Source organism: Dromaius novaehollandiae, chromosome 8, assembly GCF_036370855.1.
Source record: "Dromaius novaehollandiae isolate bDroNov1 chromosome 8, bDroNov1.hap1, whole genome shotgun sequence".
Classification (NCBI taxonomy): Eukaryota; Metazoa; Chordata; class Aves; order Casuariiformes; family Dromaiidae; genus Dromaius; species Dromaius novaehollandiae.
The window spans coordinates 17,179,465-17,192,682 of record NC_088105.1 but is presented as its reverse complement, the minus strand read 5'-3'; the positions used below and the strand labels follow the sequence as shown (position 1 = coordinate 17,192,682).

General features: G+C 41.1%; 1 protein-coding gene across 1 annotated transcript; it reads left to right on the top strand.

Annotated features, from left to right (window-relative positions):
- The first annotated feature begins 7,120 nt into the window (after nucleotides 1-7,120).
- Nucleotides 7,121-12,673, top strand: ZNF281 (zinc finger protein 281). The gene has a single exon (XM_026119073.2). It carries the CDS (start codon nucleotides 7,467-7,469, stop codon nucleotides 10,080-10,082), a length of 2,616 nt encoding a protein of 871 aa, XP_025974858.2. The 5' UTR covers nucleotides 7,121-7,466; the 3' UTR covers nucleotides 10,083-12,673.
- The last annotated feature ends 545 nt before the right edge of the window (nucleotides 12,674-13,218 follow it).

Below are 13,218 nucleotides of genomic sequence, written 5' to 3'. Positions count from 1 at the left end.
AGCCTATCCTGAACCTAACCTGGCCCTGGTTTGAACAGGAAGTTGGACAGATGACCTAGAAGTCATCTGTCTAGATGATGACAGTATGTCCAGATGACAATGTGCCTAGAAGTCCCTTCCAAACTATTTTTTTCCTATGACTTTAAATGGAAAATTTCCTACCATTCTAAAAAAAGCCTTTGTGATGAGATATTACTACTGACTTTATCAAAAACAAACTTCAGGGTAGGCTTACATTTAATAACATGCAACACTGATTTGCTGAAGGTTGTGGGAGATCTGAGTTGCTCTTTGATATACTAGATCTAGATATTCTACTGTATATATTATATATAATTTAATCTGAAATTTCCCATGTGGCTCCTTAGCAGCATGTGTTTCTGCAAAGGATAGGTGCTATAGCATCCCATGTAACTGACATTTCTTTGTCATTTAGCTCTGAGAATTATGATAGCAGACGACTCCTTTAGCTAAAATCAGGGGACTTTTCAACTGTTGCTGCTCCTTTCCTGAAGAGTGTTTCAACCAATGTCATCAAAGTGTCCATGGATAAAAGCAGATGTTCTGCTTTAGGCTATTTCAATTTCTATCATCTTCATTATCGGCAATACACACGGAACAAAGCCTGAAAAACCATTTGCATACTTCATTTCCTGAAGATATTCTTGGTTTGGGAGCTAGAATAATACTCTACCTACCTTCACCCATCTCCATTTCATCTGGCATTATGGACTTACCTTCCTAACGTGGTGCTGAAATAGGGTAGTATCATCTGGGCTGTATAAAGAACTGAAGTAAAGAGGAATTAATCTCCAATGCTAAACAAATGAATCTTTGACAAGGTAGGTAGTTGATTTGCTTCAGTGCCTTTGCTACAGCAGTATCCTGTCCTTTTTTATTATCACTTTTCTGGTGGCTCCGTTAGTTTTGGTAGCATTACAGGATTTTTTGCTTGTTTCTTTTTTTTTTTTTAAATTTCTTCTAAACTTCTAGTTTTTACATGAAGAAAATCTGAATCATTGTGTTGGCTCCTCATGTTTGCCGAGACTGCAATTACTGATTTAAGTGATAGGCACAACAGTTAAATGAGCTGCCTGTGGGACAATGATTTGGAAACTTTGTAACAGTATTGTTTCAAATGACAAACTTGTTAATTGTTGAAATAAGGACTTCTAGCAAACTGAAGGAACTTCATCTCTTGTAGAAAAAGCCTGTAATTTTGGAATTAGTTAGTCTTTGTTTTAACCCTGATGTTGTATAGACACAGGTTTCCTGAGGCTTACAGATTCTAGCTCTGGTTTGGATTTAAAACAAACAAACAAAAAACCCCTAATCTATTTTTGCCAAAGCAATGTTTAATTATTTTAGGATTACAGGGAGACTGCTTGTGTGAGTAAAGTGAGTGTAGTCTGCAGTTTCCATTGCCACAATACAGTCATTTCTTATTTACAAAAGAAATAAGCAGAATTACTTCAGTATGTCTGCATGCGATCTACTGTCTTTTTTCTCTCTCCCACACAGCAGAAAATTTCTTACAACAATTTTTTTTTTCTGTAATGAAAAATTTTAAGTTCATACTACAGACATGCTTTAAAATGTTAAACTGCTCATATTAGGTATTAATTTACTAAGAATATAGTTGATGAATTTTAATTCTTTTATATAGTTTTCAAATGTGTATTTTGCTAATATGGCTTTATTTAACTGACCCACTGAAATATTCCAGTATGGATTTTAGTACCTGAGAATTCTTAAATATCCTTTCTAGTTATGTCAAAAAATTAAAGAATAAGAACCTAAAAATTAAAGGGAGAAGGATTAAGCAATTCTATATACTTGAAAGCAGGTATGTTGAAAAAGAAAGTGCTGGAATGGGAAATATTAAAAGTATCAATGTAACATTCTCCACTATACCAACAATGATTATAATGTTATTATTTAATGTTGGAACAAATATGATGTTAAAGAGAAGCTTTTAGGAAATGTTGAATAGTAACAGATTATAAGAGAAATGCTAAAATCAGGGAAGAAACTTCTGATAAAAGAACGGCTGTGCAGGTTTCTGTTGCCCCAAAGCAGAATGAACTTCCGATAAGTGTGTCAACTTTCCGTGGTACCGCCCAAACTGGAAGAGATCCTAACAAACTGTTAAAGACTAGAACTGTCCATGGACTGATTTATTCAAGATAGCAAGGATAATTCTGTTAAGAACTGCCGAGCTACCCGCTTACACCCAGCAGAAGGTTACAAGCAGAAGAATTGCGATGAAACACGCAGCAGCTGGAACAACAGCTGTTTTACTGCTCAGTGTCCCAAAAGCAGAATTCTAATTCATCTGAAGGATCAGGAACTTCTAGTTGAAGTTTACCAAGAACGTCTTACTTTTCTATGGCACTTTTGAAAAATGATGCACAGCTGTGTTTTTATGTTCTCTTTTTCTCTACACGTTGCCTGTTTCCCTGGGTAGAATTTAACCTTACCAAGACATGGACTGTTTTATTTTGTGTTTATACACTGCTTAGCATAATGGGGTTACAGTTCCTCTGGGTGTTAATTCATGCTGTTGTAACACACAAAAAAGTACTAATGTGCCTTCTGCCCTTCTTAATGAAGGATTTTTTTCTTTCTTTTTTTTTTAATCTCGACTGATGCAATAAACAGTTCCGGATAAAATTACCCGATCACAACACTCCTTCGTTCCCAGAACTGAAGAACATCTGACCAGCCCCGGCAGCTGAAGCTTTACTGCAGCCATTCCGTGGGTAAAACCACAGCCTACTGAAAAAACGGAGGAGCTCTTGTTTGTGTGCAACTAATGAGCCAAGGAAGCTGAATAATCAGTTACGTAAGACCATATTATTTATAGCACTTCAAACCACCTGAGGATTTTTGCCTCTTTGTTTTCATCTCAGACTGACCATGCACTATCCTGTACAGGTACTTGTTGATGACGAAGTTGCGTGGGAAATTGCTCCTCATTTTCAGTTGCGGGTGCCAAGACCTTGTAACTCATTACAAGCACTACGTAAAATCCTTGCTGTGGACTGATTGGATTAACATAATTTATTGCTGTTAAAACAACAAAAACAAAAAAACCCTCCCAGAAGCCTACATGAAGAATTACGGTAAGAACGTCCACAGCACTACGTATCTCTAATAGTTAAATATTTAAATGACCTGACATCAAGCTCAAGAGAAGCAAAAGCTTGGCACACCAATTTAGTGTCTGGAATCTTTATCAACTTGTCTCTGAATTTGCTGTAAGATTACTGTATGTCCAAACCCAAGTAGCTAACTAATTTACCTGTGATTATATTAAATAGATAGATTTCAGAAGAGATTGTAAAGCAAGTAAAACATTATTTGTGTATTCCTAGTTTAAAAAGAAATCATTCCAGTATGCCAGAAAGTTTGAATATATATATTTTTAATCTTAATACCTTGGCAAACGATATTGTTTGGATTGACAGTTTTGGCTAGATTTTTCATTTGCGGGAGTACCTGAATAACAAGCAGTGTGTGATTCTACCTACTGTTCTGGAAGTAGCCTGAGAAAGGAAAATTTTTTTTCTTGATCTCACCAGTAGCTGAATATTCTCTGCCTCTTGCTATAGCAGCTACTCATTCCCTCTTCTTGCCTGGGAGGGCAAATATCCCTAAAACTCTAGGGACTTAAAACAGAGATAGGAGGAGATAAAGGTGTATACTTTGTGCCTTTTCTTTTTTTATATATGGATATAGCAGGCCCCCAACAGATTCATAAATAACAATACTTAATTTATATATTTTTACATTTGTACTGTTAACATTAATAGCTGTCACTGACAGGTTTAAGTACTGTCAAGAACTTAATGAATCTTCAAATCTTTGTATCAAGTGACCATGTTTATACTAATTTTTTGAAGAACAGTCAGTTACGAAATACCTGTGATAGTTCTCATATTGCTCTGAACTGAATTAATTTGATTAATCAGTCAGTTTCATATGTTCACTGGTTTTTATGATGTGCACATCTTACTTTCTATAACTTCAGTATTTATTTCTGATAAAATTAATTTTATTTCAGTATAACTGTGGAGAAAATTTCCAAACTTCTTTTTTACTCTAAATGCAGATTTCAGACAACACCATGAAAGTAATCAGAATGGTCTCCTAACATGATATTTAAGGAGAAAACTGGGACTTGATTCTACAAATAACTATGCATGTGAGGAATTCATTTATCTGAGTTGTGGAGTTTCCAGATTCTAGTTGTCTTGTTTACAAATAAGCAGCATGATATAAATGCGGTATATTGCATATGAAGTATATAAAATGCACTCAGAAACTTAGATATCCATTCTTTGAATCTATTTTTATTTCTTGTTGAGGACTTTGCTGTACTTTATTAAATAACTGAAAAGATGTACTGGATTTGTGTTTTAAAACAGCCCCCCTCCCGCAAATTAAGCAAAACCACTTTTTCTCCCAAGAGTTTTACACTGGTATTGGGTAATCTAAGGAAATATGGTTAATGAATCTCTCTCATTGCTCCCTGCCTATTAAAATAATGCTAATGGGCAATTCTAGAATTAATATAGCTGTCTTCAAATAACTTGCATGTTGGACTGAAAAGTAGCAGTTTCTTTGTTAATCTAATTTATGTTCCTTTTTGGAAAAAATCTTTTGTCTCAAAGTGAGTTTCTTTCTTGATATGGCAAGTGGCCACTGTAAATGTTAATATTACAAGGCAGGCTAGCTTCTACAAGATTCTGCAAATGAATTTAAAAAATCGTTATAAATATCAGGTGGATCTGAGTTACAGAAGACTTTTCTCAGGAAACTTTATCTTTCTTACATGTCACTCCAAATTGGTGTTCTGCTCTTTTCAGTAGTTTGCATATTTTTATAGAATCCTGCCTGCAATTTGCAAGAATCAGTAATATGCTACCCTGTTAACTTAGGTCCTGGAAATAGATATTTGGGATACGGCAAAAAAGTTCAGAGAAACTGAAGTCAGCGTTTTAATTATTTTTAGCTCGTTCTGTCCAATTCCAGTCCAATTTGAAGAAAGCTATTAAAACATCATTGATAAACCATGTATGCTATGTGGTTACTTGCATTATTTCTTTTTTCCTGTTCTCACACATTTCTCACTCTCTTGATATTTAAATTTCTAAAAACATTAACTGGAGTGTATACTTTTGTCAACATGAATGTAATAATATATTTTTGGTATAGAATCTGGTAAGTCATTGCTGTTTTTTCTTAATTGCAGTTTAAAAAAGATTCTGAAAGGGATATTTGCTCCTTCATAGTTTGCTTTAGCATCTTTGTATTTTTTATAATTTACGCTGAGATTTTGTTCAGACCATTGACATATAAAATTATTTTTTTCTAATTAATGTTTTAGATTCTTTGGTGCTAAGTCTTTCATTACCAAGCAGTTGAATAGCACAAACACCGTAGGTGATGCACTCCCACGTTACCAAATAAATGCTCAAGGTACAGCTTATAATGTTGAAAAATAGAAAAATAAATTGACCTTGATGAAGTGTGTCTTCTTTTGTCTGTTCCCAGGAAAGTTTATTTCAGGTATTTCTACTGCTGAAATGATTAGAGTTAACAGCTTTTTCCCTCCATTTTATTTTACAGGGTCTCTTCATCTTCCTGATATATGGGGTGTACAACACAGAGGTAAGTCTGCTTGGAGTATCTCAAGGCTGACAGAGTGAATGAGAGAAATGACAGGTTTCTTATCTTGATAACTGAGGGACAAAGTTGGTTTTCCATACGAGTGTCCTACTGCCCTTCATGCTTGGACTAGCTTATATGCATCCCAGCTTACCATTAAACACAGACACCCTGAATAAAGGGACAGACTCATTTCTCATAGGCATTGACTAATATTTTACTGCTGCTTTAAGTTTTTTTAATTCCTAGGTTTTAACACTTAGCTAAACGTGACAGTCCTAAACTTTCATAATTCAAATTGTTTTAAAATGAGCGAAGTGCTAGTTTGCATGCTGTTTAAGAGACAATATATGTATAAAAACAACTCGTTCTACTTAACTGATTTTAAAATTTTGTTAGGTATAGAAATTGCATCATATTCCATTTTACTTTTTAAGTATTTTTAAGATTTAAAAATCTGATGCAAGGCTTCCCAGCAGTTGCGAACAGGCCTACAGAAATTACTTGACCTTTATAGGTTGAATTGTCATAAAGGGAAATATTTTTGAAAAATGAAGCATAAAAATCGTAACAAATATATCCTGCTCATTCCTTTACTTTCATTATCCTAACGATAATAATTAGCTCTAACGTGTCCAATTCCAAGCTTCTAAGGTACCTCTGAGGTTTAAATTTTAACAGAATTTGGAAGGCACTAATAAAACCCTATAGAAATGTAAGAGGCTTTCAAAATGAAGGGGCAGAAATTAAAAAAATTTTATTTGGATATTAGTGGCCATGGCTGCAAATGACTTCTGATTACTTCCTAAAAAAAAGGGGGGGGGGGCAAAACACCCAGCCCACGACCCTATTTCAAAATACTGAAATTCTGGTTAATCTCTGAGCTGTTTCCCTTACAAGGACGAACAAGGCTGAGTTACTCCCACCTACGCAGCTTACAACAGAAAGGGCCCCGCTGGCTAGGAGTGCCTATGCGCTGGTGCAGGGGCCGCGGCGGCGGGGTGCGGTGGGGGTTTCCACGGCCCCGGCCGCCTCGACTGCTCTCACTCATCAGCGCCGTCCCGCTCCCGGGCGCCGCTGCCCGCGGTGAAAGCAGTGGCAGGGCCCCGCACCCGGCGCGCCGAGGCAACGCCCGTTAACCGACGGGCCGCCGCCACGCGGGCAGCGCTCGCGGCGCTGACGTCAGCGAGGGCGTCACCCGCGCCGTATTTAGCAGGGCAGCGGCGCGTCCGGAAAGCGCGGCGTGGCCGCAGCCGAGCGGGCCGGCGGCGGGCCGCGTGCGCGCGTGACGCGGCGGCGGGCAGGGACCCGCGCGGCGAGGTCGGGGCGCCGCGCGCTGCCCGCGAACGTGTCGTTGGCGGCGGCGGCGCGCGCCCCGCCGGCGCCCGGTCGGCGGGCGGGGCGGGGCGGGGCGCGGCGCGGCGGCGCGTGCGCGGTGCGCCGCCGGCCGGGCCGTTCCCAGCATGCGGCGCGGCGCGCATGTGCAGTGCGGGGCGCAGGGGCTGCTAATTCCATTGTGGAGCGGACGCGGCGTTATTTTTAACTGGAGGCGGCGGCGGCGGCGGGAGCCGTAAGTGCAGGCCGGGCCGGGGCCGCCCGTCGGCGCGGGCGGGGGCGGCGGCGATGCGCCCGGGCGGCGGCTGCCGGGCCGCGCCGGGGGCCAGCCGCTGAGCGAGCGCGGAGAGCGGGCGGCGGCGGCGGCCGGGCGGGCGGGCGGCGGGTCCCGCAGCCCCTCTGGGCCGCGCCTCCCGGGCGGCCCGCCCTCCGCCTGCCCCCCGCCTCCCTCGCGGGGGATGAAACTCGGCGGCGGCTTCCTCGGCGGCGGCAAGAGGGCGGCGGCCATGGAGCCCACCTTCCCTCCCAGCATGGTCATGTTCAACCACCGCCTGCCCCCGGTCACCAGCTTCACGCGGGCGGCCGCGCCCCCCGCGGCGGCGCAGCACCCCGCGCCGTGCGTGCTGCCTCCGGCCGCCGCTTCCTCCGCGGCGGCCGAGCCCCCGGCGCCTCCGCCCCCGCAGGACGTGACTTTCAAGAAGGAGCCGGCGGGGGCTTTCCCCGCCGCCGCCTCCCCCTCGCAGCGCAGCCCCTGGGGCTTCCTGCAGTCCCTGGTGAGCATCAAGCAGGAGAAGCCCAGCGAGCAGGAGGAGGAGGAGCCGCCGCCGCAGCACCACCACCACTACGGGGGGCTCTTCGGGGCGGCGGGGGAGGAGAGGCCGCCGGGCCTCGGCGGCGAGGGGGCCGGCCAGAGCGTGATCCAGGACCTCAGCCTGCTCCACCACCTGCACCAGCATCCGCACCGCGATCTGCTACTGAGCGGCAGGGGCGAGGGCGCCCCCGGGAGCTCCGGCGAGCCAAAGCACGATGCCCAGGTCAAGAAGGCAAAGAGGCCAAAGCCAGAAACTCAGGGAATCAAAGCCAAGCGGAAGCCGAGCGCTTCGTCCAAACCCCCCCTGGTGGGAGACGCAGAAGGTGCCGTCGTGTCCCCAAGTCAGAAACCTCACGTCTGCGAACACTGCAGCGCTGCCTTCAGGAGCTCCTACCACTTGCGCAGGCACGTGCTCATCCACACCGGGGAGAGGCCTTTCCAGTGCAGCCAGTGCAGCATGGGCTTCATCCAGAAGTACTTGCTGCAGAGGCACGAGAAGATCCACAGTAGGGAGAAGCCTTTCGGGTGCGACCAGTGCAGCATGAAGTTCATCCAGAAGTACCACATGGAAAGACACAAGAGAACGCATAGCGGAGAAAAGCCATACAAATGTGACACTTGCCAGCAGTATTTTTCAAGGACAGATAGACTGTTGAAGCACAGAAGAACGTGTGGTGAAGCCATAGGTAAAGCAGGTGCCGGAGGGGAACCTGGATCATCGAATCACAACATGGGTAGCCTGGCTGCGTTGTCTCAGGGAAATACAAGTTCCTCAAGAAGAAAAAGTAAAACAAAAAGTATATCCACTGAAAACAAAGGAAGTAAGTGTAGCAGTAAGGTAACTGAACCTCAAGTTACAAGTAACGTGGCCATGCCAAATTATGCAGTTGATATTCCTATTGTGTCTTCCAGTGGTGGTCTTGTTGGCACAGGCATAGAAGAACTTCAGAAAAAGGTGCCAAAACTGGTCTTTAAAAAAGGAAGCAGAAAACACGCAGACAAAAATTACCTTAATTTTGTATCACCACTGCCAGATATTTTGGGACAAAAACCATTGTCTGGGAAACAGAGCAGCTCTCTAGGCCTAGTGACCAATACCGGTGTGGAAAGTATTGGCCTTCTCCAAAGTACAGGTGGTAAACCAGGTCAGATAAGTAGCAATTATGATGATGCCATGCAGTTTTCAAAGAAAAGAAGATACTTGCAAACTGCGAGCAGTAACAGTGCCTTTTCGATTAATGTCGGACACATGACCTCCCAACAGTCCGTCATCCAGTCTGCAGGTGTTAGTGTTATGGATAATGAAGCTCCATTATCTCTTATTGATTCAGCATCTTTAAATACTGAAATAAAGTCTTGCCATGACAAGTCTGGTATTCCCGATGAAGTCTTACAGAGCCTTTTGGACCAGTACTCTCACAAATCAGAAGGCCAGAAAGAAGATCCTTTCAGCATAACTGAACAACGTGTGGACTTGCACACCTCAGGAGAACATTCAGAGATGGTTCAGGAAGAAAACTTGAGCCCTAACTCGCAAACAGTTTCAAATGATAAGGCAAGCATGTTGCAAGAATACTCCAAATACCTCCAACAAGCTTTTGAAAGAACGACCAATAGCACTGGTTTTGCTTTTGGACCCAGTTTCCAGTTTGTTAGTTTGTCTTCAACTCTCCACAACCACACTCTGTTTCAAGATAAACAGATATACACTACGTCTCCGCTCGAGTGTGGCTTCAGCCAATCCGTTACCTCAGTATTGCCGACTGCGTTGCCAAAACCTCCATTTGGGATGTTGCTTGGATCTCAGCCAGGCTTTTATTTATCTGCTTTGGAGGCTACGCATCAGCAGTTGACTCCTTCTCAAGAGCTAGATGATCTCATTGATCCGCAGAAAAACTTGGAGACTTCATCTAACTACCAGTCTACATCTCAGAAACTGACTGGCCAGAAGGAACAGAAAAATTTAGAATCCTCAACGAGCTTTCAGATCCCGTCTCAGGAGTTAGCTAGCCAGATAGATCCTCAGAAGGACATAGAGCCTAGAGCAACCTACCAGATCGAGAACTTTGCACAAGCGTTTGGTTCTCAGTTTAAGTCGGGCAGCAGGGTGCCAATGACTTTTATCACTAACTCTAATGGAGAAGTGGACCACAGAGTAAGGACTTCAGTGTCAGATTTCTCAGGGTATACAAATATGATGTCTGATGTAAGTGAGCCATGTAGTACACGAGTAAAAACCCCGACCAGCCAGAGTTACAGGTAAGGTCCCAACTGTGACCAGGCTGTGGGGTCTTTTTTATGTAATTTTGTTTTACTTTGACAACACTGCCATTGGAATGTTTCTACACGGTCCTATTAAGAATAATGTAAGATGCCCTTTCAATGCAACTTTTCATATTTAGTTTATTTTGTTAGTGTGATTTTTTTAGATCTGTTTATTATGGTTTTTAATCAAAAATCAATAGATTAAAATAGGTTTTTTTGTTCAAGTGACAATGTTTAGCAATCAAATTTACATATATAGATTGTCAGGGAATAGCCCAAAAGTTTAAAATGCAAAAAAAAAAAAAAAAAAAAAACTTTGTTCCTAGGATTAAGGTTTATTCTAATTGCTTTACTCTCAGGAAAGTGTAACGAAGCATGGGATTTCTATGCACCACTAGTGTATTGGAACTTCCAATCTACAGATAGTGACAAACATATTTCAGCTTTTTGAGGAAGGGATCTATGACATTTCAATTTGCTGTCTTTTATATCTGGGCTGATCTGAAAGACTTTTGCTACCTAAATCTTGTTGCTTTTAAAGTACTCCTGTTCTTCCAGGTGATGCTCATTCCAGACAGGTGGAGCAGATATTCATGGATCCATAGTAAGAGCCCAGCATGGTAGCTTTAATAGAAACAATAATGTCCCCAGAACTCCCGTGTAAGACTGTAATTCCATAAAGAGATTCTGTTGACACAAACCATGAGAACAAAATGTGTATGTCTGGTTCATGTCATTAGAACCCCAGCTTGAAACTACAGTCATAATCTATATACGCTCTTGGGATACATTATTTATTATACATGGTTCAAAAGAAATTGGTCTCTTGCTCTTCCCCTTTTTCACATTCTTTTAGTGTATAAGGTCCCCTTTCTTTTGTTGGCCTCCCAATTCCTCTCCTTGGTTTGTTTTTTTTTCTTAATTTACACCTGTTCTTCTCCTTCTTCCCTCCTCCCTCTCTCGCCCCGATGTAATAGGTAGAATTTAGAAAGATTTACATTCCAGAAAGTGTGTACCTTACTATGCACTTTCTGATGTCTTATGGCATCAGATAGTGAACAATAAACACCCACTTGCTTTAGAATTCTGTCGAGGTTTCCATGTACAATAAGAAATAATATACTCCCAATTGTACATACTAAGGCCCTGATCCTGCATCAGGATCAGCTGACATGGACCCCTGTGCTCAGCAGCGTGCCGGTGATTTCTCTGGAGCTCTTTACGGATATTGGGGTTTGCAGCAGTTTATCGTTTGCAGGCTTAGGGCCTAAGGCTGCAATTCCATCAAAGGTTTCTGGTGATGACATCAACTACAAAAGGAGAACCTGAGTGGCTTGTTAATATCAACAGAACTTTTCATTGGAATTATTGCCTTACTTTATGTATATTTTGTGGTACATTATTTATTATATGTGAATCCTGATTAATGCCTGTGGAGCCACGGAAACCTGCTAGAAATACTAGTGGCCATTCAAAGCTGCTGAAAGGCAGTGGCACTGCTCTAAACCACTTTTTGCAAATGTATTTTTTGATTAGTTTTTTAATGTAATTTTGGTGATGTTTATGCTGATGGTTTTTTATGTACTCTTGGTGATGTTTCAGTCTTATGTACTTTCCTGGTGTCAGGAAAGTACCAGTGGTTGTTTGCAGTCTTATTGTGTAATCAGCCTATTACAGGCTTCCATGTATAATAAAGTTATTAACATTGTGCAAGTGTAAAACACTTCTGTTATGAAAGTGGTGTTCTGAAAACTATGAATTATTAAATGAATTGTTACAAAAATCCTGGGTAATTTCTCCCGTTGTCCCTCACCACTAAAAATTCATACCCAAGCCCATTGTAACCTCTTTTACCAGGTGAACTATCATTTTATTTTCTTACTAATCTAGAATTTGTTCTCATAGAATCCATGTAACTCCATTGACTTTTTCTTTATACTTGATTATGTATTTCACCCTATTTCAGTTTAAATAGGTGAACAACTGTTCTCTAAACACAGAACCCAGTCTGTTATCAGGGATTGGAATAGTCCATAACCACTGTGTTGGCTTTTTCAGTATCTTTTCTTTTGTTTTGCAGAGGTTATAGTTTACTTTCTTTATATTGTGTGTAGTAGAAGTTGCATATGTATTGTTCTGGCTGTTTGCTTTAACTTAATACTAATAAAACCCATTATTCACAAAATCATAAAGATATCACTTCTCTTATCCAGTCCCACTTTTGGGAACCTGCTAAGAAAATATTATGAGATTAAATTTTGAAAAGTAGTAGTATAACTTACTGGCATGTTTTCAGTTTGTTTTCTTCCTTCAAGTTCTTTTTGGGTCAGAAAATTTGAATGCACTATTTTAGAAACAATGGGGCTAACTCATACCTTCAGCTTCCAAGGAAAAAAATAACCAATTTCCTCCAGTCAAACTGTTCATACAACGTCATCTTTTAAAATCTGTGTCTTTTTATATATGATTTTGGATAAAATTATATAAATTTCATATTGTTAACTTCAAAGGCATTCTGTAATTGTTGAAAATCCAGAATGACACATATATAACACAACTTTGTTCAAAGTAAAGATTTTTAGAAAGTCATCTATCTGTTTTTATTTTTCGACGTAACTTTTGCATTGTAAAGAGATACTAGTAAAAATAGTATTACAGCAAAACCTTTACTTAAAGACGTGTAGGTAATGTGAACGTACTTGGGGGTTTCCTTAATACATTTTTTTTCTTTAATGTTGCATGTGAATAGAAGAGGAGTAGTGCTAAAAGTCTTAAAACAGTTGAAAAAGAGTACTGAAGAATGGAAGATGGTTATTTGAATCAGGCAATGACACTGACAAGTGAAAAATCATTGGCATTCTGAAAAGCAATGCGGTATGATAAATAGGGATGAAAACCCACCAAAGTAAATATGAAATGTACATGTTAAATGTTTGTTTAATATTCAGAAAATTGCAAGGAATCGTTTTGGATGATGGGGGCAAATTATTGGAATTCTGTATGGAAACATTTTGAACAACAGCTTATCTCTGGAGAGAGCAAACAGAACATAACTAGATTTCTTCCTAATTTAATATGGAATTCAAATTTATTTTTCTTCAGTTAATGAAGCTTAAGAATATGGTAAAATGCGC

Bases quoted from the DNA above. Each gene is read 5' to 3' on its own strand.
- ZNF281 (XM_026119073.2), top strand. From the start codon at position 7,467: ATGAAACTCGGCGGCGGCTTCCTCGGCGGCGGCAAGAGGGCGGCGGCC.